The following is a 24,661-nucleotide window of genomic DNA, read 5'->3' as shown; positions in this document are numbered from 1 at the left end:
AATGTGTGGACATGCTGCCGTTGAGTAACAAAGAGGTTGTCAATACAAAGCAAGTCATTCAAATAAGTCATCCTACCGTTACATGAATAAGCTTTCTGCAGGTTGAATAACGATTTTTTTTTTATCTTGTGATTGTTTGTTTCTCACTGTAATATAAAGTCAATATTTCTTTCACTTGTCTCGTTCTGACCTGACAGTGACCCCTCTAGGCACACGGACCGTCCTACCTCAGGGTATCGCCACACTCTCTTGGCACACTGAGCGTTGACTGATGACCAGCGGCCATTAGCCAGGCACGTGACCGCTGGAGTCACATTTTGGAGAAGAAAGTAGTCGTTGTCACAGGTGACGTTCCCTTCCACTGACCACAGTGACCTCTGTAACGTCACTGACCCGTGACTGATATTGAGTGCGGTGTATGGACAGTGCGACTCTGAGTAGATAAGAAGCAGATGGGACATGAGTGACCACAAACCTTCTTGTAAGCACTCGCTGTGTCCAGAAATATTGTTTACTGACTAGTTCGCAATGTTTTGAGGATGATTTCGAAGCAAACGAAATAGGAAATGACAAGAACAGAATTTACTAACAGATGGATGCACCTTCAAGAAAGAGAAGGAGATGGCGGACCAGATATTAAAAAAGTCTGAAGTGTGTGTGGAATACTTTTAGCGTGTGTGTGCACGCGCGCACGCGTGTACGCGTGTGTCAAATAAACAAGAAATAAACACGAAATGAGAATAAAACCATCTAGGAATATACAATTATAACAGTTACTCCACAAAAGGGACATTACTCACCGTCTGTGTACAAGGATAATCGGTTGGCAGGGTCGGAGGTCGCCGACATTGCAGATCGAAGCAAACACGAGGAACGTTGGTCGTCGAACGCGAATGCAGTGCAGTGTGGGTATTTCCTACACGCGATGGCGCAGTGGATCCGTGACCTTGCCGAAACCGTCATTTCCGGGTCAGCAAAGGTCTGTCCGCTGGCTTTCTTGTACGTGAAGACAGGTCCTGCTTGTGGTGTCATCCAGCTACAGGGAAGCATTGCAGCGGCCATAACAATGGTCAGTTGACTCATGATCTAAAAATGGATTTTGAAAAAAAGATGCGCAAATTTAGTCACAGCCGTCTCGACTACAATTAACCATTACCAATTTGGCATTACCCTTACTCTTTATTTCTTCTTGTTTCTACTCGCCCCCAGTGGAGCATAGGGCCGCAACTACACCCCACCTTCGGACGGTTCTGGGAGTCCCTTTCCAGTTGGATTAACTCTTTGAATGGCTAATATATTCATTATTTCCAAACCAGGAATGTTCAAGTTCTTTAGAAGGAGGGGTAGACGTCTGTGAACTATTCCAACATGAAAACCTAAAAAACAGGGAAGTTCTAAAATGTCTTATTTATTTATTGTCCCCACACTGATAGCAGATTTGATCCCTATGGTTTGCTCATTCCTCTTTCTCATGTTTTTGACTTGTCATTTGTTTGCTGAGGCTTTTGTTTGTTGTTGTTTAGGTGGCAACCTGTTCCTTCTGGAGTCTGCAGTGTGGAGTGCACTGAGCTCGTACCCACACTAGGAAGTCCTTTTTACGACAAAATTATTATCATTATTAACCTGATAACTTATGTAAAATGCGTTTTATTTCTTTCATAGTATTTCCAATCTTATCTGAAGCACAACTTCTTCTAAGTATTTTTGTTTTGATAATAGATATAACTTGCCGACTGTTTTAAAACGTTTTATTCCGCTTACTCTTATTTATTGATATTATACTTATAATTAATAAATTAAACACGTCCAGTCTGCCTAGTCTTATTTTTTTGATAATTTGTCCTTCCTCCTATTCCGTTTTTTCTTTCTTTCATCTCTCAGCCTTCGTTACTTGTGCAATAAGTAGCACACCAAGCGATCTGTCTCTACCCGTACCCTGTTGGTCTTGTGAGCACACCCTTATTGAGCGAAGAGTAGGGTAAAAGAGGGTAACAGGGTAGTGGACATCTTCTATTATCGTGTTGTTTTGTTATTCTTCGTCACAGTTTTGAACTATTACCGCTATGAAACACCCATTGTTACCTCTGCCTAAGGATGAATTTAACAAAATTAACTTCACATCGCTCGAAGAATCTTTTGTTTCCAGGACTGGTGGGAATAGTAAAATAGTGTATTCATGTTAAATTGTAGGAACGGGGCTTTGTGGTAAAATCATCGTTGTCAAAGATGGAGACGGACTGCTTATTGACGGGCGATGAAGAGAGCGCCTTTGTGCTTTGTAGATTCGCCATATTGTGCGGCTTCCTTAGTGCAAATATCAACATGTGTACTTTAACTAACCCTGACATCCTTTTACAGAAGTTTGCTACGGTTAGCTAGCATGACAGACTCCTGACAATAGTTCCCAATAGCCTGTTCTGTTTACATTAAATTTATTACAATAAACACCTTTGTTACCGCGCGCACTGCGATCAACAGCTTTGTCCACTTTTAACTTGTTACTGCAAGCCTTTACCTTGTTCAACACTTAGCGGCTGCTTACTTTCATGATTAAAATTTATGAATAACTTATACAGGTAGTCCTCGACTTACGACTTTGATCCGTTCTTACGTGGCGTCGTAAACCGAATTTCGACGTAAGTCGGATCCTACGTTCATACAGTACTGTACCATAATAACAGTATAGTACTGCAAACACTAAGCCTATCCAAACACCTATCCTAACACAGCAACCTACATAATTATCAATAAACATCAGTACAGTAAAATATTGTAGTACAGTACGTTTTGTTATCTCTGTGGCTTTCGTAGGAGCAGATCCTGTCACATGTTCAAGGATGCGATCTTTATCCTTGATAATCGTAGCGACAGTCTAACGACTAAGACCTAATGACCTGCCAATTTCTGTTGCTGTTTCCCCTTCTCAGACTGCCTTATGATATCCACTTTCACAGTATTTTATTGGACTCTATGACTTCCGCCGCACGTGGAATGAGGCGCACGTACAGTTCGACTTACGACGCTAAACCTCGTAAGTCGGAATGAGCGTCGTATAAAGCAGTGGTTCTCAACGTTTTTCGGACCGCGGACCACTTTACTTAAGTAAAAGCTATGGCGGACCACCAAGGCCTAAAAATCACTCTGTACTATGCATTTCAAATTTAAATTGCCGCATTTGTTTCATTTTAATTCAAAACTAAATGTATTTCTGTGACAGTAGTATAGTAATAAGTTGACATAAAACTATGTGCCTCGCTATTTGTAATTAAAATGTTACTGCGAGGAATGCATCACTTTAAACATCACTTTGCTGACATATGACGACTGTCAGCCGCGGACCACCTGACTTATGCCCGCGGACCACACTTTGAGAACCACTGGTATAAAGCGTCGTAACCACGAAACGACGTAACTCGAGACCGTCGTAACCCGAGGACTACCTGTATATTGAATTTGTAGATAACGTTGCTGAAAAAATACAGTTACTTTTTTTCAAAAGCTATGTTGTATAAACAAATAATCAAATATGTATGTTTTAGTAAACGTGTCCATCAATATCTTCCTCTAGCACTGAACATCTAATTCTGTAAACTTGGGATATGTTATAACTTGGGTATAACACATGTCAACAACTAAGTACTGAATGAAATTTCAGGATGCTTGAATAATTTATGTACCCTGAATATTTAGATTACTATATATAGACACTGATTACTAATAGGCGCGCTAATTAGCCAGTGTTACTAACATTGTGATACTCCAACAATACCCAAAGCAAATCGGTGAAATATATTTTGTACAGATGTTACCTATTTGGTATAACTCTGTCTCTTTTTTTAAACCTAAACATATTTAGCACTTTTTTCTTTGTGAGTGTGTGTTCTTTTTTTCTTTGTTTGTTTACACATTTCTTCCACAGGACATTTTTATTGAGCAGTTTAAAAGCAAAACGTTTTAATCTTCTCAATTTTCTGCAAAGCTCTCCATCCCTGGCATCAAAAAGCTCTTTACCTTGTTTATACGCATTCAGACCATAAAACTAACATCATTCCCGTGTATTTATTTTAATACAATAAAGAAGCACTAAGAATTCATTCCGCTTTTGGTTAGCGAATCAAACTTGTAAGCACCCTTGACTAGATCGTTTGAATAATTATTAGATAAATATTTTTAAAGACAACTATAGCAACAGAGGTCTGCTGCAGTTCCGATATTGGAACAACATTAATTAATTGTACAATACAATATCACTCGTTCCAATGCGCAGTTAATAAACTTGCAAAGCTGTAAATAATTACAAACCTCTTACAGAGAAATGTGCAGCCTTACAATAATATTGAAGATACAAAATAAAGTTTCACATCGCATTGCAATTTTATTTAGGCAGGCCTGGCTGTAACTACAATGGGCATTGTTGTCCTGTTGGCTCTGCACGCAGGCTGAATTAATTAACGACTGAATGGAGCTGATGGAGCTCACAGGCCAGGGTATCTACTGATGCTGTAGCCTCCACAATTTCTGATGGCTGTCGTCTTTACATCAACTCTTTCTTGCGATTAAAATTATTGCACTCACTACGAGAGGGTTTTCTTTAGTAGTTTGTGGCAGAAAATAGAAGTTCACTTTATACTGCTGGTCCCACAAAATTAATATTGGCAAAAAACACTCGAATTAATCAGTTAAAACTGAGCATTGTGAACGGGAATGAGGAAAGAGTATTTTGGTAAATAGAAACGATCACTATGAATGTTAAGATTTTGTAGATGTTGGGTCCATCAGCACGATGGACTTCAATCCTAGATGGTCTTCCCTGGAAGCGATGAGTCCCGATCCAGGACAAGTCCAGAGTCCAGTAGAGATGTGAGGGTACATGAAGGGAGAGAAATCTTCAACGAACTTGATGAACATCCATTTCAGTCACTTCTCTTCCTAGTGCTTTCTTAAGTAAGCTGGAGCTAATAACCTTGTGTTCTTAACCAGTTTTGTGTACTTGTCTCAACTTCCTGTAACTGCTTTGAAGTATCGAAAAAAATTTTTGTGACAGATAATGGCGCAATTAAGAGAACAGAGTCTCAAATTAATAGGATGAAAGGTGCGCTCGGTCGTTTTTTTCCTTTGTTGGGGTGTTAGGTACCTAGCAATAAGATGACGCAATCAAGCGGATCGAACAGCCGCGGTGAAAATTTTAAACAGTTATGACTGAGCAACCCACAAAGCAATGGCTGTCAATCAGGCCAGATGAACATTCATATTGTGTGAATCACTCAGCGCTGGTCGGCAGACATAACTGCGACTGCAACACGACAGGAACATTACTTTGTTTGCTGTCTTCGCAGCCTTGTATGGCACTGGCCGGGATGCAATGTACACTTCTGGTGACCCTGGTGAACCTGGCATGGTCCTTTTGTGTAAAGATTCTCGGACATGGTTGAAAGGGCTTGAATGAGTCTGAGTGCCATTATGTTTGAATTTCGTCATGAACCACTGAGGTGAAATCTACTCCCATAACCATACCTCATCGGTCAACAAATATTGTTGAATAAAACAATTGGTTGCAGGCAAAAGCAAAATATATGGCAAAAACTGAGTTATCTGTACAGTAGTCATACAGGTGAGCTAAGACTGAATACAATGGTGTGAGGTTGTAGCACACTAATTACTTTCAAATCAAATCAAAATAAATCAAAGATATTACAAGATATTATAAACTAATCACATGAGAATTTCATCCACAAAATAGTGTACAGCTGTACACAGAGCTGTCCTCTGTCACTTCTTGCACCACGTCTCTACTTTCGTCACGTTGACGTCTTCTTTGATGTTGATGTGAGAGAACGACGAGAGAGGAAGTTTCAGATAGTGTCTGTTGAAGAAGACATTGTCCATGTAGATCTGTAAGAAAACCAAATTATTCACAGGACAATGCTGCACATAGATGGCGACTTCAAAGGAAGCTAACATAAAGGTACAGACTGTTCTGTCTGCTCGTAGCCGTTCTAACTGCAGACACTGTGGTCCTTGGACCTGGTGAGGTCTTGTAGCTGTCAACATCTAACTTGTTTTTATGGAATTGACAGAAAAAAGTTATTTCTTTAGATTAACAGCTAAATTGTTTAAGGATAAGAAACTACAACACTTTTATAGAAAAATAATCTCAAGTGTCTCACATCAATAGTGGTGGAGTTTCTCACTGTCATCCTTAAAAAAGAAAAACGGTTTTCCGACCAGCAAGGGGAATGGCGGGTTCATCACAAACGTCTCTGTTCCCCATAAGCCGTTGACCATGTCATTCACGACCAGGTAACCCTCAAATCGCCAGCTTGTGTGGACTGGACGGCTAATGTTGGAGCCGCTAAAAATCTCGATTGCTGTTCTGTTTAAAGGAGACAAGCCAGTCAATTTGAGATGATATTTTTCACTTCTGAATTTGGAAACAACGGCTATTTTTTAAATACTCGCCCACTCACACGAATAATTTATTTTGAAATAAGAATTCAAGAACGCGTTGGAAAGAGTGAGAAATAAACGTTACGAGACAAACATTAGGGATTCCGTGTATTTGTGTGTTTAAAAAAAGTTTTAGAAATATCAGACTTATTTTACCTGTAGTTGTTAGTAGGAACTCCATTCACACACACAGACCATCCCTCGATCACTGTCCCAGGTATGGGAAAAGCGATAGAGCTTGAAATTAGTCGATCTGTCTGTTGAGAAATAGAACATTCTAGTAATCTGTGGTTAAAAATTTTCCATCCTTTGTTTTTGCATGAAGTCTAAAGCAGAACAGTTTTCAATTGAGACACTATTCTGTCACTGTAATGTCTGTCTGTAAGCCATAAATTCAGTCACAGTTGTCAGCATATTATAATATTTTAAGTACATTTTAGTTTATTTAAACACACTTATCTATGTGATAAAGTTTTTGTATATTTCATTATATCAATGACGGCATAGCTCTTAACACTGATTTGCATTATCAGTTTTCTATACAGTTTGTATCACAAATAAGTGATAGAGACTTTTGGCCAAGAACCTCTAGGTCTTAAAATCATCCACTCTATGGTTAAGAAAGATTTTAAAAGATTTCAGCTGCTACCTTACATTGGCAATACAGGTGCATCGTTAATGACCGATTTTTTTGTTTTTAATTTACTGGGACAGTGTGTCAGGAAATTTAGGAATGTTTCTAAGAATAATTATTTCTCAGTATTATTTCTCGGCCACATAATGTAATAACAAATCATATACGGCAATAGTTAAAAACTTTATGGAGCACTGTAATGAAATTGCAGTATGCATGTCTTCCTCTGTTCACTACAGTTAGAATTCGGTTATTTTTTCAGATAAAATTGTCTCCTACCTCGGGGTACCTCCAGACCCTCTTCACGCACTGAGCGTTGATCGACGTCCAGCTTCCATCATCCAAACACGTGACAGCTGACGTCACAGTTTGAAGGAGCAAGTAGTCGTCGTCACAGGTGACGTTTCCTTCCACTGACCACAGAGACCGTTGTATGGTCACTGACCCGTGACTTATGTTAAGTGAGTCGTCCGGACAATGGCGACCTGTGCAGATGATGACCTGATTAGGAACTCGTACAGCTCACGACAACAACGGGCAAACTGCTTCCACTTTCGGCGAAAAATAAACGTACACAGAAGAATGCATGTGAACGGTACTCACTAGTAAAGGGGAATAACTCACCAGTGTCTTTGTACACCGACAGTGGGTTGTCTGTACTGATGTTAGCAGCTCCTGTCGTCGCCGACATGGATGAGCGGAGTAAACACAATGAAAGCTTATGGTCGTAAGCAAACACTGTGCAGTGTGAGTATTGCCTACACTTGAAGGCGCAATGGATGACGGACTGTGTTGATAACGTCACTTCCGGTTCAGTCAACGACTGCTCGCTACCTTTCTCGTAAGTTTTAACGGCGATCAACGCAAGGACTGCATGTGATGTCATGGTAGCAAAGAAAAACAACGCAAAAGCAGCAAGCATGGCTGTCATGTGACTCGTGATCTGAAAATAGATAATAAAACTCCAAACAGCAAAACAAGGTTACATCCCGATAACGACTAAGATCTCTAGTATAAGTATAAATTTAATTATAAACGCTCCTTTGCAACATGCTCTACTATTTACGTGCCTCCTGTGAAAAACTGTCCACCTGAACCAATCAGCGATTAGTATTAGTGCGTTTCCATGTATAAAGTTATGTCCGTTTTATCACCAGGAGCGACAACCTATTGTGTTGGGATTTAGTGGTGTGTGGAAAGGTATGTGTAAATGAAGACAGGCTGTGCCATACGTAGGGCGAAAGTGGGAAGTTAATAATTAATCACATTTGTCTTGTCACCTGGCTTAGGACAGTGTCCAGTTTACATTGATATTGCTTTATGTTTCTGTCTCTAGGGTAATGATTGGCATTGATTTATAACTGTCGTTCCAGAGGTAAAGTAACATCTACAAAGTCCGGGCCCCACTAAAAATACAAGGAGACAAGATACAGGACCTTCACTTACCCGGGATGGCGCTTCATGAACTAGACCGGTGTCGGCAGGTGTGTGACAAAGTGTTGTGGATTCTGTGTTTGCAGATTTTATTTCTTCCTTTTTTTAAATAAAGAGTGCTTAGTATATTTTTTTTTTGTCTCATAATAATATGTCTTTTTCTGATTTTTGTTTGCCTGGTTGATCTGCTTCACCGCCGCGTTCACTGCCGTGGGCTCAGAGACTGAAGTTGTGGTATGGTTACTATGTATGCGTCATAATACTGAAGTCGTTTCAAAAATTTTTCGTATTTATATAACCTTACCAAAACAATACGATTTTGGTTGTAACACTGTAATTTTTAAAGCTGTTTTCATTGCATTGATCATACATGTTTGTTAAAAAAGAATGAGAATTAATTCCAAAAATAAGAAGTAAATTGCAGTGACTTTAAACTGTAGGATGTGGATACAAAAGTTACATTTCGGATTGCTGATGACAGAAAAGAAAATTTTTACACATTTGCGTCTACTGTGAAACCACTTAATTGTTATAAACATATAAACTGTTTCCTTTCTAAGCCGCTCTTTACATTGAAGTTCTTATCAACGAATTTTTACTTACTTGTTTGAGATAGAATAAAACCACGATGTGCACTCCAGCTTAAAGGAGTCCTTACTAATGGTCTGATTCATTTTATCCCCTGTGCTTATGTGCGAGGAAAGAGTGGGTGGGTGTGGTTGTGGGTGATGGTGGGGGGTTGACGATAACGTCGATTGTTGTGATGTTTATAATGCCAGCACCACTGTAGACAACAAAGAAGACTCGAACACTTGTTTCACTATCCAGCTAACAAGAATCAACTACTGCAATTGCCAAGGTCCACCACTTAGTCTTCAATCAAGGTCTTCAATCCGCCAACACAATACAACACAATGCAACTCCTCTCAAAGAGTAGTTAACAAGTTTGCATAACTATGAACTAATTCCAACTACTCAGATGCATTTGCAGCTCTACAACGATAATTGACCACAACAATAAATGCTCATATCGCATTACAAACTCATTCAAGGTCCAGCTGTAAGTACCCTGGACATTGTTGTCCTGTTGGCGCTGCACGCATCTGAACAGAGCTGAGTAGACCAGTGGATGTTCACAAACACGGACTTGTTTTAGTTTCGACAGTTTTTGTTGTCTGCCGTCTTTACATCAATTCTTTCCAACGATCTAAAGTAATTCTTTCACCACGAGAGCTTTTTCATTGGTAGTTAGCTGGCGGAAGATGGCGGTCCGCTTGATACTAAGGAAGACAGAGAAACGGACTGTCCATCCCACAAACGTTTATACTGATAAAATAACAAGTTGTAGAAGAAGTGTTGAATAAGGCAGTTGTGGAGTAGGGAATTTGCTCATGAAGCATAATTGTTTTCACATACTGTCGTTAGAGAAAACTGACTCTAAACTGTGAGACAGGTGGTCTATTGGTCACCAGATGTGGGGACAGTGCGAACCTGATTGCAAGTTGTCAATCTTCGACTTGCAATTAATGGACAACATGGCGGCCTACTTCAACCGCCTCGGGTCTGTGATCGTAAGTCAACAATCCATTTCCTTTCCTCGGTCATCATTTTGAACGCCAGCATTTATTATTATTTAATGTCTAGGCTTCCCTTCGACAAAGAAGCTGTTGACTGATGGCGTTGTTTACAGCGTTTCATGTGTCTGAAAATCTATTGAAAAGGTAAATAATTGCCACATTTTATTTCACAATTGATTCTTTGGGTTACTGAGATCAGTGTAGTAGTAGCGACAGAAAGTGAAATGCCAGAAAACAAAAACACACTCACACACTCATACACACATATACACACATATCCTCTTATGCGCTCATGTAATCAATGAAGTCACGTGTTTATATTGTAATCAACTATTTTTTATTAAATGGTGATCGGTACAAGTTGCAATAACTGCTTTATTTAAACTAGAACTGACAAACCTGTTTCTCAGTAGGAAAAGCTAACAAGCCAAAAACAGTGATTTAGAAACTTGTAATGATGATGATTAATATGAGGAGGAGGAAGAGGAGGAGGAGGAGGAATGTACGCACTACCACTATACTACGGTAATGAACAAAATGAACAGTCAAATCTGTGCAGGTTACGAAAACAGTAAAAATTGTCAGTGCTTTCTAACAATCAATCAACCATGACTTTTCGAGATGTTTCTAATAACAATGTGCCTTATGACATATATTAATCATTCTAGTGTATTTGATGTTAACATACAACATAAGCAACAATGTGACAAGTAGATGCTAAAATTATCTTGTTTTAGGTAGTTTGTACACGGCACTACAAACATGGATATCTATAATTATATCTATAATTAAGAAAAATTTAAAAATCAGAAAAAGATGTATATATATACATTTTGTTGGGACTAATGTATATAATAAATTTATAATATGACTATAATTTTTTTGTTGAGTATAATTATAAAATTTGTAAATTTTTCATATCAGCTAAACGGACTTCATGCATAAAGATGTTGTGAAATGGATTGTTCTATATTTACAAGTCGTTACCTAACACTCAATATCAGTTCTCTCACATTACAAGTCGGTGTTAACAATTTCTTTCTCATATTTCTTTGTATAAAACACTTGGTATTGACACGGTGCTTTCCTCTTGCAAAACATGGTTTTCTGCTATTAAATGTTAGTCTTAGGCATGAATAAGCAATTTGTTGATCTTAGATCGTGTAATGAGTGTTGGTCCGTGTGTAGGTGTGAGGGAAAGTGTGTGAAAAGGAGAATGAGAAGCAGGTGTGCACGCGTATGTGTATGTGTGTGTGTGTGTGTACTCGAGTACGTGTTTGTATATATATATATGTGTGTGTAAGAGAGTGTGTGCAGGTGTGTTTGAATGTGTGTGTGTGTAGATTCGTAAGCTTAAACTATTGCTTTTAATTTTCATGACTTCGTGATTTCCTTACACACCTTATGCAGGACACTAGTGTTTATTTTATGGGCATAGTCTTGTGCCAATACATATTCCACTTTTGTCCAGTAAGAGTTTTTATGTATTTCTAGAGTTATTTTCTGTTGGTGAGAAAGATCATATAAGAGACACATGTAAGACTAAACATGTTTACAAAGTTCACGAATAAAATTTCCTTTTTAATTAAATGAATATTGTTGACAAAATGAACTACTCTAAGTGTTCAAATCTGTTGGCATTGTCTGAAGAATCTGTGTAAATTCGAGACCCAATCTATACAAGACTATCTAAACATAAGAAGAAAAATGTAACTGATATGACCAAAGGTTACCGACCTATGCTTAAATAAAAACCAGTGTATTAAATTCATCTTGAGTTAAAAGTTAAAGGGCAACAATAAGCCAAGAAATCTCCTTGCTGATCTGTATAACTTGGGGATATCACTTCCTTCGCAAAGACAGATTTCTTTTTTAGCTACGATGGCAGAAGTATAGGGATCATTGAGTACGTTTACAAGAAATATTTTGAATGTGATAATATTGAGCAAAGCATTTCTTTAACAATCAAATAAAATATTCATCATTATTTTCCTCACACACCTCTCTAATGTTAGAAGAGAAATATTTTGTTTATTCGCTTCTGTGTACAACTCTATCAATCACATTTTCTTCTACCTCAAAAGACCTTGACATACAAAGGTGTTCTAATCTGTAAGAATGTATAAAAATATCCCTTCTCTACAAATTAAAACTTACAATTTAAACAACGCATAGTAAATGTGCAGATAGGTGTTTGCTAAGGCTGAGTATAATAGTATATTAATATTTTGTAATAAGATACTATTAATTAATTGCAGAAGAATTCATCTACCAAACATAGTGTACAGCTGAACACAGAGCTGTCCTCAGTCACTCTTTGCACCACGTTTCTACTTTCGTCACGTTGACGTCTCCGTAGATGTAGATGTGAGAGAACGACGAGAGAGGAAATTTCAGATAGTGTCTGTTGAAGAAGACGTTGTCCATGTAGATCTGCAGAAAAAACAAATTGTTCACAGGACATATGTTTAACATAGATGGCGCATTCAAAGGAAGCTAATATAAAGGACAGACTGTTCTGTCTGCTCGTAGCCGTTCTAACTGCAGAGACACTGTGGTCCTTGGACCTGGTGAGGTCGTGTAGCTGTCAACAGCTAACTTGTTTTAATATAGTTGACATAAAAACTTATTTCATTCAATTAGCAGTTAAATTGTTTAAAGATAATGAACTACAACATCTTTATAGAAAAATAATCTAAAGTGTCTCACATCAATGGTGGAATTTCTCACTGTCATCCTTAAGAAAAACGGTTTTCCGACCACCAAGGGGAACGGCGGGTTCTTCACATCCTCCTGTGTTCCCCATGAGCCTCTGACCATGTCATTGACTGCCAGGTAACCCGCAAATCGCCAGCTTGTGTGGACTGGAAGGTTACTATAAGGACCGCTAAAAATCTCGACTGTTGTTCTGTTTAAAGGAGACAAGCCAGTCAATTTGTGATGGTATTTTTCACTTCTGATTTTGGAAACGACGGCTATTTTTAAATACAGAGACGAATACTTTTTTTCAAAATAGGAATTCCAGCACGAGTTGCTAAGAATTAGAAACAAACGATAGAGGACAAACATCAGTGATTCCGAGTATTTGTGTATTTCACAAAGTTTTCAAAAGGTGAGACCTATTTTACCGCTCACCTGGTGTTGCTAGTAGGAACTCCATTCACACACACAGACCACCCCTCGATCACTGTCCCAGGTATGGGAAAAGTGATAGAGTTTGGAATTAGTCGATGTGTCTGTTGAGAAATAGAACATTCTAGTATTCTGTGGTTAAAATATTTTCCATCCTTGTTTTTAAGTGAAGTCTAAATAAAAACTGTTGGAGACACTATTCTGTCACTGTAATGTCTGTCTGTAAGCCATAAATTCAGTCACAGTTGTCAGTATATTATGCTATTTTAAGTACATTTTGGTTTATTTAAACACACTTATCTATGTGATAAAGTTTGAGTATATTTCATTATATTAATGACGGTATAGCTCTTAACACTGCTTTGTATTTTCAGTTTTCTATACTGTTTGTATCACAAATAAGTGAAAGAGACTTTAGGCCAAGAACCTCTAGGTCTTAAAATCATCCACTCTATGGTTAAGAAAGATTTACAAAAGATTTCAGCTGCTACTTTACAATGCAATTCAGGTGAATCGTTGAAGACACGCAGCACTTCATGTATGACTAATATATCTTTATCTACTGGGACAGTGAGTCAGGAAACTGTAATACTGTATCATTTCTCAGCAACATAAATTAATAACAAATTACAGATGTCAATAAGTAAAACTATCATAGCACAATGTTAGCACATTACCAGCAAAAAGTATGTGTCTTCCTTTTGTCGCTGGAGTTAGAATTCGTTTCTTAGGTTTTTTAATATGAAAAATTGAGTCTCCTACCTCGGGGTATCTCCACACCCTCTTCACGCACTGAGCGTTGATCGACGTCCAGCTTCCATCATCCAAGCACGTGACCGCTGACGTCACAGTTTGAAGGAGCAAGTAGTCGTCGTCACAGGTGACGTTTCCTTCCACTGACCACAGAGACCGTTGTATGGTCACTGACCCGTGAGTTATGTTAAGTGAGTCGTCCGGACAATGGCGACCTGTGCGGATGATGAAAAGATAAGAAATTTGTTTGATGACAATAACAGGCAAAAAGGTTTCAACTTTCAGATTTTATGGAGGCAAGGATCACATGAACACCAACCAACTACACGGTCGGACATGTGAGCGGTACTCATTAATAAAGGGACACAACTCACCAGCTTCTTTGTACACCGACAGCGGGTTGTCTGTACTGATGTTGGTAGAACCTGTCGTCGCCGACATGGATGAGCGGAGTAAACACAATGAAAGCTGATGGTCGTAAGCAAACACTGTGCAGTGTGAGTATTGCCTACACTTGAAAGCACAATGGATCACGGACTGTGTTGATAACGTCATTTCCGGTTCAGTCAACGACTGCTCGCTAGCTTTCTCGTAAGTTTTAACGCCGATCAACGCAAGGACTGCATGTGATGTCATGATAGCAAACGAAAGCAAAACAAAAGCAGCAAGCATGTCTGTCATGTGACTCATGATCTGAAAATAGACAATAAAACTGAAACAGCAAACTTCGGTTACATCTCAATAACGACTAAGATCTGTAGTATTAGTATCAGTTAAATTATAAACGCCCCCATGCGACACGTTCTGCTATGTACACGTCACCTGTGAAAAACACTCCACCTGAATCACTCAGCGATTAGTATCTTTTCGTTTCCATGTATAAAATTATCTCCCATTTTATCAACAGAAGCGTCAATTTAGATTGTGTTTGGATTTAGTGATGTGTGAAAAGAATGTGTAAATGAAGACAGGCTGTGCCATACTTATTACTGCGATGTGAGTCGTCATCATAGGTCGAAACTGGGAAGTTATTAATTAATTACATTTGTCTTGTCTCCGAGATTAGGACACTTTCCAGACCGCGTTGATATTGCTTTATATTGTTCTGTCCGTAGGTTAATGATTGGCATTGATTTCTAAATGTCATTCCAGACGTAAAGCAACACCTACAAAGTCCGGGCACCACTTAAAGTACAAGGAGACAAGATACAGGACCTTCACTTACCCGGGATGTCACTTCATGAACACGAAGCATAGTCGGCAGCGTGTGCGACAAAGTGCTGTGGATTCTGTGTTTTTATATCTTTCCTTTTCTTTAAATAATGATTTCCATCATATAAAGAGTGTTTAGTAAATTTTGTTTGTCTCATAATAATATTTCTGTTTTTTTTTTAAATTTTGGTTTGCCTGCTTGATCGTCTTCACTGCCCCGTTCACTGCCCTAAGCTCAGAGACTGAAGTTAAAGTATGGTTACTTTGTATAGGTAATTCTGAAGTCGTTTCAGAATATTTCGTATTTATATAAGCATTATTTTTCTTTGGAAAGGCATCGAAACCTTACCGAAACATACATGATTTTGGTTGTAAAATTGTAGTTTTTAAAGCTTACGTGGGTCATACATTTATATTAAAAAGGAATGAGAATAAATTTTAAAAAATAAGAAGTGAATTGCAGTGAAGTTAAATTCAAGGATGTGAATACAAAAGTTACTTTACGAATGGCTGATGACAGAAAAGAAGGGTTTGTGTCTACTGTGAAACCATTTGATTGTTATAAACATAGAAACTGTCTCCTCTCTCTAGACGCTCTGTGCATTTGAAAAAAAGTACTAAAACATTAAAGTTCTCATCAAAGAATTTTTTACTCACTTGTAGATCGAATAAAACCACGACATGTACTCCAGTGGCCTTACTATTGGTCTGATGCGCTTTCTCACCTGTGCTTCTCTGCAAGGAAAGTGAGGATGAGGTAGGGTTGGGAGTGGGGTGGCTGTAGTGAGGGGTTCAAGATAACGTCGATTGGTGGGATGTTTTTATTGCCAGCAAGATTGTAAACGACAAAGGAAGACTCGAACAGTTGTTTCACCATCCCGCTAACATGAATCAAGTACTGCTATAGTCAAGGTCCACCACTTAGTCTTCAATGAAGGCCTTCAATCCAGCAATACAATACGACAGTGTAACATCCCAAAGAGTAGTTAACAAGTTTGCATTGTTATAAACTAGTTCCAACTACTCACAGATGCATTTGCAGCTATAGACTGATAATTTACCACAACAAATAAATCCTAATATCACATTACAAACTCACTTGAGGTCCAGCTGTAAAAACACCGGCCATTGCTATCCTGTTGGCGCTGCACGCAGGCAGAATCAAGCATCTGAGTGGAACTGATAAAACTCATAGACCAGTGGATATTCACGAACACCGACTTGTTTTAGTTTCAACGGTTTTTGTAGTCTGCAGTCTTTATATCAATTCTTTCCAACGATCTAAGGTAATTCTTTCACCACGAGAGTTTTTTTTTCTTCTGTAGTTAGCTGGCGGAGAATGGCAATCCGCTTGATACTAAGAAATACTTAGAGAGAGGTACTGCCCACCCATAAACTTTTATATCGATAAAATAAAGAGTTAATAACGCTTTGGTTAGTGAGTAGAAGAAATGTCAGATAAGGTAGTTGTGGAGTAGGGAAGTTCTAGGAATCGTTCAAGCCAAGTGACAGACGGAGTTTTGTAAACAACACTACGAACTTAATGTTTCTTGTTTACTAAACTTGAGTGCATGCGTTCGATGTTTACATGGGGAGAGCGTGGTGATGAAAGGTTAAAAGGAGGGAAAGGGATCTTCGATGAAATTGATGAATATCCGTATCAGTCAGTTTTCTTCCTCGTGCTTTTAACATGAATGATTTCTCAAGTTACTTGGAGATAGTATCCATCCTCAGACCCAACCTCATGTTGCGTGGGTACAGAAACAGTTTCTTTGATGATGTCTGCTGACAGAGAACCACGAGATGTTCTCCACTGAAAGCTTTCTTCACTGAGGTTCTGTGGCGAATTTGCACCTGTGTTTACATGAGAGAAGAATTAGAAGTGAAGGTAGTGTTTGGTTGGTTGGACTGTTAATAAAATCTACGTCATTGTGAAAGACAAACATTAGAGAACTTGTTTTTATCATCCAGCTAACAGGGATAAATGACTGCTACAGACAATGCCCACCACCTCAGCTCAGTCTTCGAGGAAGGCCTTTAATGCGGTCGTTATGATGACCCTTTTGTTATAGAGACTGGGTTGGGTTAGGGTTCAAAGAAAAGTGACCAATTAACAACCCGTTAAAATGTAAACGGTAACGGATTTAATCATCATACGGCAAATGCTAAGATGATGATGAAGTGTTTTGGGCTGTTGGGTGGCAGAAACTAGTTGGGCTCCACTGAGAGATACGTTTAAAATATTTACAAGGATTCAAGCCTGCTCATGAAGCATAAGTGTTTTCAGACATTTTCGTGAGAGAAAACTGTGAGACAGGCGAACTATTGGTCACCAAATGTGGAGACAGGGGGAACCCTGATTGCAAGGTGTAAATCTTCGAGAAGCACGATAACCTTAAAATCTATGGAAAATAAAGCTGCATATAGATCATTAACTTTATTAGTGTGTGCGAGGGTCTGTACGGCAGGAAATCGATGGTCTGACATCTTGTTTCTAAAATACAGTTTATCATCGGTCATGCTTGTATTCTCCAGTTCGTTCCATTATTCCTGTGTACACATTATCACTGCGTGATCTACAAATCCAGGATGCCAGTGAACTGATAACCTCAACTCTGGAGGCGGACAGTCAGCTATCGCGACAGTTCAGAGGTCACACAACATGGCGGCCTATTCAACCGCCTCGGGTCTGTGATTATAAGTCACAAATCCATTTCCTTCTCGGCCTTTTCCTCAGTCATCATTTTGAACACATACACAAAGAAGCTGTTGACTGATGGCGTTGTTTACAGCGTTTCATGTGTCTGAAAATCTATTGAAATAGTAAATAATTGCCACATTGTATTTCACAGTTGATTCTCCAGGTTACTGATATCAGTGTAGTAGTAGTGACAGAAAGTGAAAAGCCACAAAACAAAAACACACTCACACACACACGTCCTCTTATGCGCTCATGTAATCAATGAAGTCACGTGTTTATATTGTAATCAACTATTTTATATTAAATGGTGATCAGTAAAAGTTGCAATAACTGCTTTATTTAAGCTAGAACTGACAAACCTGTTTCTAAGTAGGAAAAGCAAACAAGCCGAAAACATTAATTTAGAAACTTGTTATGATGATGATGATGATGATGATGATGATGATGATGATGATGATGATGATGATGATGATGATGATGATGATGATGATGATGATGATGATGATGATGATGATGATGATTGATGATTGATGATTATGAGGAGGAGGAGGAGGAAAGTACGCACTACCACTATACTACAGTAAGAACAAAATAAACAGTAAAATCTGTGCACGATACGAAAACAGTAAAAATTGTCAGTGCTTTCTAACAATCAAACAACCATGAATTTTCGAGATGTTTCTAAAAACAATGTGCCTTATGACATATATTAATCATTCTAGTGTATTTGATGTTAACATGCAACATAAGCAACAATGTGACAAGTAGATGCTGAACATATTTTAATTGTGTTAGCGGGTTTGTACACTGTACTACAAACATGGATATGGTATATCTATAATTAAGAAAAATGTAAACATCAGAAAAAGATATATATATATACATTTTGTTGGGACTAATGTATTGTAATAAATTTAATACAATGACTATAATTTTTTGATGAGTATAATTATAAAATTTATAAATTTTTCACATCAGCTAAGTGGACTTCATGCATAAAGATGATGTGAAATGGATTGTTCTATATTTACAAGTCGTTACCTAACACTCAATATCAGTTCTCTCACATTACAACAAAACATGTTTTTCTGCTATTAAATGTTACTCTTAGGCATGAACAAGCCAGTTGTTGATCTTAGATCGTGTAATGAGTGTTGGTCGTGTGTAGCTGTGAAGGAAGATGGTTAAAAAGAGAATGAGAAGCAGTTGTGTGTATGTGTGTGTATGCGCGAGCGTTTGTATGTTTGTGTGCGGGTGCGTGTGTAAGCGAGTGTGTGCATGTGTGTTTGAGTGTGTGTTTGAGAGAATCTGTGTTTGAGGAACCGTTATAATGAAGAAGAGGACAGGCTGCCAAACTAGGGAGCAGCACCATCACAGGAAGAACTCACTAGTCAACAGTTTTCAACTGTTTTCTTTTTTTTTTCGGATCATCCATGCTTCCAGTTCTGTGGCACCTCTCCCTTTCTCAGCTTCAAGTACAGATGTTAAAGAATATGTTTGACGTTATATAGCCTTGTAATATTATCTGATTTTTGAGTTGTTTGATGGCAACTGTTTTTTTATAATATTTCGCAACATAGATTCGTGAAATTAAACTATTGCTTTTAATTTTCATGACTTCGTGATTTCCTTACTCATCTTATGCAGGACACTAATGGTGATTTCATGGCATGGTCTTGTGCCAATACATATTCCACTTTTGTCCAGTAAGAGTTTTTATGTGTTTCTAGAGTTATTGTGTGTTGATGAGAAAGATGATATAATAGACATATGTAAAACTAAACATGTTTACAAATTTCTCGAAAAAAATTTCTTTATTAATTAAATGAATATTGTTGACAAAATAAACTACTTGAAGTGTTCAAATATGTTGGCATTGTCTGAAGAATCTGTGTAAATTTGAGACCCAATCTATCAATACTACTAAATGTATGAAGTAAATTTAACCGCTATAACCAAAGGTTACCGACCTATGCTTCAATAAAAACCTGTGTATTAAATTAATCTTTAATTCAAAGGTAAAATGCAAAAATAAGCCAAGAAATCTCCTTGCTGATCTGTGTAGCTTGGGTTATCACTTCCTTCGCAAAGACAGATACATTGTAAACGTGCTAGTTGATCAAATGTGAAAAGTGAAGTAAGTAGAAAATAGATATAAAACTTTAAAGTACATGACATAAAGCAACTGCCTGTAGTCCATCATTGACATAAGAGGAGATCATCGAGAGATTTTGGTAAACAATAATGGGAACTGTAGACTTGGAGAAAGTTGAAGGTGACAACCCAATGTCTGTCGGCTACACAGTAGTTCCAGTTGACAAAGGCTGGGAGATGACAGAGACCAATGACCTGTCACTTGTATAACCAAAACAGTACACTTTTTGTGAATACATTTTAAATTCTCAACATTTGGAATACTACAAACCTATTCTTTAGTTCTTGTTGTTACTCGATCCAACTCTGAAGCTTGCTGACTGAATAGATGCCCAGCAAGAAGCAATCCAACAATGGTATGGAAACAGACATTGGACAAGGACGATGTAAATGAATCTTTAAAAGTATCAGTGGTGTTTACATGCTGGACGCATAAAGGTTTGTTGATTACCCATCGACAGTTCACAACATGGTGTTTTAGATTTCACACAAAGCTTCTGGTATCAAATTTTAACATGATAAAATAAACAATAGAACCGCCTGCTGGTCTGAATGGCTCTGTTGAAGTCCGTCTGGAAGGCAGTGGGAATGGTATTCCCTCCCTCTGTATGGCTTACAGATGGAAATAATGGCTCATGGTCAGCTAGAGTAGAATCATAGAAAAGTGGTGTGAAAACTGTTCCAGTGCATTCTAGTCTTCCAAAACATTTGTTTTTGTAAACCTCCTGCTCAAATATATCGTCACAGGAATAATGCAAGTGAGTTTATATTTGTCATAAAAACACACTGCCACTCATCGTAGGCTGTGAAATAACAGAAACAGGCTGAAAAAAAACCCAAATCCTTCTTCTTAAAGCACGTTGGGAATGCTATTTCTTTGACAGTAAGATTTGTAAGAACATACACCAGTCATTGAGTCTGAAAACCTTGGAGGCCGACGATTTGAATGTTCCCTAAGATAGCACAAGTATCGCGATCGTAATTGTGCAGAAGAGGGTTTGCTAAGATATAATAGTATACTCATTTTTTGTAATAAGATATTATTAACTAATCGCAGAAGAATTTCGTCTACTAAACATAGTGTACAGCTGTACACAGAGCTGTCCTCAGTCACTCTTTGCACCACGTTTCGACTTTCGTCACGTTGACATCTCCGTATATGTTGATGTGAGAGAACGACGAGAGAGGAAGTTTGAGATAATGACTGTTGAAGAAGACATCGTTCATGTAGATCTGTAAGGAAAACAAATTGTTTACAGTATATTTGTTTAACAAAGATCGCGCATTTAAACGAAGATAATATAAAGGACAGACTGTTCTGTCTGCTTGCTCGAAGCCGTTCTAACTGCAGAGACACTGTGATTTGTGGACCTGGTGAGGTGTTTTTATGAGTTGTTTAAAGATACTGAACTACAACACCTTTATATAACAATAATCTAAAGGGTCTCACATCAATAATGGTGGAGTTTCTCACTGCCATCCTTAAGAAAAACGGTTTTCCGACCAGCAAGGGGAATGGCGGGTTCATCACAAACGTCTCTGTTCCCCATAAGCCCTGACCATGTCATTGACGTCCACGTAACCAGCAAATCGCCAGCTTGTGTGGACTGGACGGCTAATGTTGGAACCGCTAAAAATCTCGGCTGCTGTTCTGTTTAAAGGAGACAAGCCAGTCATTTAGAGATGATATTTTTCACTTCTGATTTTAGAAAAAAGGCTATTTTTTAAATACTCACCCACACACACGCACACACGAATTATTTTTTTTTAAATATGAATTGTCGCACGCATTGCAAGCAATGAGAAATAAACTTTAGAAGACAAACATCAGTAATTCCGAGTATTTGTGTATTTCACTAAGTTTTACAAAGGTGAGACTTATTTTACTGCTCACCTGGTGTTGATAGTAGGAACTCCATTCACACACACAGACCACCCCTCGATCACTGTCCCAGGTATGGGAAAAATGAAAGAGTCTGGACTTAGTCGATCTGTCTGTTGAGAAATAGAACATTCTAGTATTCTGTGGTTAAAATATTTTCCATCCTTGTTTTTGAGTGAAGTCCAAAGCAGAACTGTTTTCAACTGGAGACACTATTCTATCACTGTAATGTCTGTCTGTAAGCCATAAATTCAGTCACACTTGTCAGTGTATTATGCTATTTTAAGTAAATTTAGCTTTAAGCCCACTTAAGTATTTGTGATAAAGTTTGCGTGTATTTTATTATATTAATGACGGCATAGCTCTTAACACTGCTTTGCACTACCAGTTTGTTATACATTTTGTATCACAAATAAGTGAAAGAGACTTTGGGCCACTAACCCCTAGGTTTAAAAATCATCCACTATGGTTAAGAAAGATTCACAAAATATCTCAGTTGCTACTTTACAAAGGCAGTACAGGTGCATCGTTGAAGACACGCAGCACTATATGTATGTCTAATATCTCTTTATTTACTGGGACAGTGTGTCAGGAAACATGGGGGATCTTTCTCGGACACATTAATGAATAACAAATCACAGATGTCAATAAGTAAAACTATTATAGAACAATGTCATCACATTACCACCAATAAGTGTTTGGGTTTTGTGTCTGTCTTCCTTTTGTCTCTAGAGTGTTGGTTTTTTTACCTCGGGGTACCTCCACACCCTCTTCAGGCACTGAGCGTTGATCGACGTCCAGCTTCCATCATCCAAACACGTCACCGCTGACGTCACAGTTTGAAGGAGCAAGTAGTCGTCGTCACAGGTGACGTTTCCTTCCACTGACCACAGAGACCGTTGTATGGTCACTGACCCGTGACTTATGTTAAGTGAGTCGTCCGGACAACGACGATCTGTGCAGATGATGACCAGGTAAGAAATTTGCTTGAGGACAATAACACGCAATAAGGTTTCAACTTTCAGATTTTACGGAGGCGAGTAACACATGAACACCAACCAACTACATTGTCGGACATGTGAACGGTACTCACTAGTAAAGGGACACAACTCACCAGCGTCTTTGTACACCGACAGTGGGTTGTCTGTACTGATGTTAGCAGAACCTGTCGTCGCCGACATGGATGAGCGGAGTAAACACAATGAAAGCTGATGGTCGTAAGCAAACACTGTGCAGTGTGAGTATTGCCTACACTTGAAGGCGCAATGGATCACGGACCTTGTTGATAGCGTCATTTCCTGTTCAGTCAACGACTGCTCGTTAGCTTTCTGGTAAGTTTTAACGGCGATCATCGCGACGACTGCATGTGTTGTCATGGTAGCAAAGAAAAACAAAACAAAAGCAGCAACCATGGCTGTCATGTGACTCATGATCTGAAAACAGACAATAAAACTGAAACAGCAAAATTCGGTTACATCTCGATAACGACTAAGATATGTAGCATTAGTATCAATTAAATTATAAACGCCCTTTAGCGACTATGTACTATGTACATACTATCTACTATGTACACGCCATCGGTGAGAAACCCTCAACCTGAATCAATCAGCGATTAGTATCTTTTCGTTTATATGTATAAAATTATCTCTTGTGTTATCACCAGGAGCGACAATTTAGATTGTGCTTGGATTTACTGATGTGTGAAAAATGAGTGTCAATGAAGACAGGCTGTGCCATATGTATCATGGAATGTGTGTCGTTATCATCAGGGCGAAACTGGTAAGTTATTAATTAATCACAAACGTCTGGTCTCCGAGATTAGGACAGTGTCCAGACCACATTGATATTGCTTTATTTCTGTTTCTAGGCTAATGATTGGCATTGATTTATAACTGTCGTTCCAGAGGTAAATCAAGACCTACATCTAAAAATACAAGACAAGATACAGGACCTTCACTTTCCCGAGATGGCGCTTCATGAACTCGACCCATAGTCGGCATGATGTGACAAAGTGTTGCGGATTCTGTGTTTTTATTTCTTAGTTTTTCTGTGAATAATGGCTTCCGTAAACTACAGAGTGTATAGTAATTTTTGTTTGTTTCAAATTGCTATTTCTGATTTTGGTTTGTCCGGTTGATCTGCTCCACTGCCCCGTTCACTGCCATGGCTCAGAAACAGAAGTTTAGGTATGGTTACAATGTATGCCTACGTAATACTGAATTCGATTCACAAATATTACCTATTTATATCAGCATTATTTTTCTTTGGAAAAGATATCAAAACCTTACCAAAACATGCATGATTGTGGTTGTAACACTGTAATTTTTAAAGCTGTTTCCTTACATCGGTCATACATTTATATTAGAGAGGAACGAGAATTAATTACAAAAATAGGAAGTGAATTGCTGTGACTTTAAATTGTAGGATGTGGATACAAAAGTTACTTTGCGGATGGCTGGAGGCAGAAAAGAAAAGTTTACACATTTGTGTCTACTTTGAAACCTTTTTATTCTAATAAACGTAGAAAAGTGAAAACATAGGAACTGTTTCCTTTCTCTAGTTGCTCTTTACATTGAAGTTTTTATCAACAAAGTTTTACTTACTTGTTTGAGATAGAATAAAACCACGATGTGTACTCCAGCTTAAAGGAGTTCTTACTAATGGTCTGATGCGTTTTATCACCTGTGTTTATCTGCGAGGACAGCGAGGATGAGGGTGTGGGTGATGGTGGTGAG

General features: G+C 38.3%; 1 protein-coding gene and 1 long non-coding RNA gene across 2 annotated transcripts; both read right to left on the bottom strand.

Annotated features, from left to right (window-relative positions):
- Nucleotides 1-12,397: 12,397 nt before the first annotated feature.
- Nucleotides 12,398-13,330, bottom strand: LOC112573230. The gene is made up of 3 exons (XR_003101187.1): nt 13,228-13,330; nt 12,802-13,000; nt 12,398-12,525 (listed from the first exon to the last, which is right to left on the bottom strand). It is a non-coding gene; the product is annotated as an uncharacterized LOC112573230 (long non-coding RNA).
- A 6,553-nt stretch (nt 13,331-19,883) lies between these two features.
- Nucleotides 19,884-24,661, bottom strand: LOC112573857. Its single transcript, XM_025254504.1, has 6 exons — nt 24,530-24,661; nt 23,041-23,359; nt 22,676-22,881; nt 21,939-22,039; nt 21,495-21,695; nt 19,884-21,277 (listed from the first exon to the last, which is right to left on the bottom strand). The coding sequence occupies exons 2-5, from the start codon at nt 23,354-23,356 to the stop codon at nt 21,572-21,574; spliced, it is 747 nt and encodes a 248-aa protein (XP_025110289.1). The 5' UTR covers nt 23,357-23,359; nt 24,530-24,661; the 3' UTR covers nt 19,884-21,277; nt 21,495-21,571.

The sequence above is a fragment of the Pomacea canaliculata genome, linkage group LG10 (assembly GCF_003073045.1).
Source record: "Pomacea canaliculata isolate SZHN2017 linkage group LG10, ASM307304v1, whole genome shotgun sequence".
Lineage (NCBI taxonomy): Eukaryota > Metazoa > Mollusca > Gastropoda > Architaenioglossa > Ampullariidae > Pomacea > Pomacea canaliculata.
The sequence above is the reverse complement of the archived record's forward strand: the minus strand, read 5'-3'. Positions and strand labels throughout refer to the sequence as shown.

Bases quoted from the DNA above. Each gene is read 5' to 3' on its own strand.
- LOC112573857 (XM_025254504.1), bottom strand. From the start codon at position 23,356: ATGAGTCACATGACAGCCATGGTTGCTGCTTTTGTTTTGTTTTTCTTT. The intron at 22,882-23,040 runs GTGAGTTGTGTC...TCATCTGCACAG, and splicing joins GTCGGTGTACAAAGACGCTG to ATCGTCGTTGTCCGGACGAC. The intron at 22,040-22,675 runs GTAAAAAAACCA...ATTTCTCAACAG, and splicing joins GGGTGTGGAGGTACCCCGAG to ACAGATCGACTAAGTCCAGA.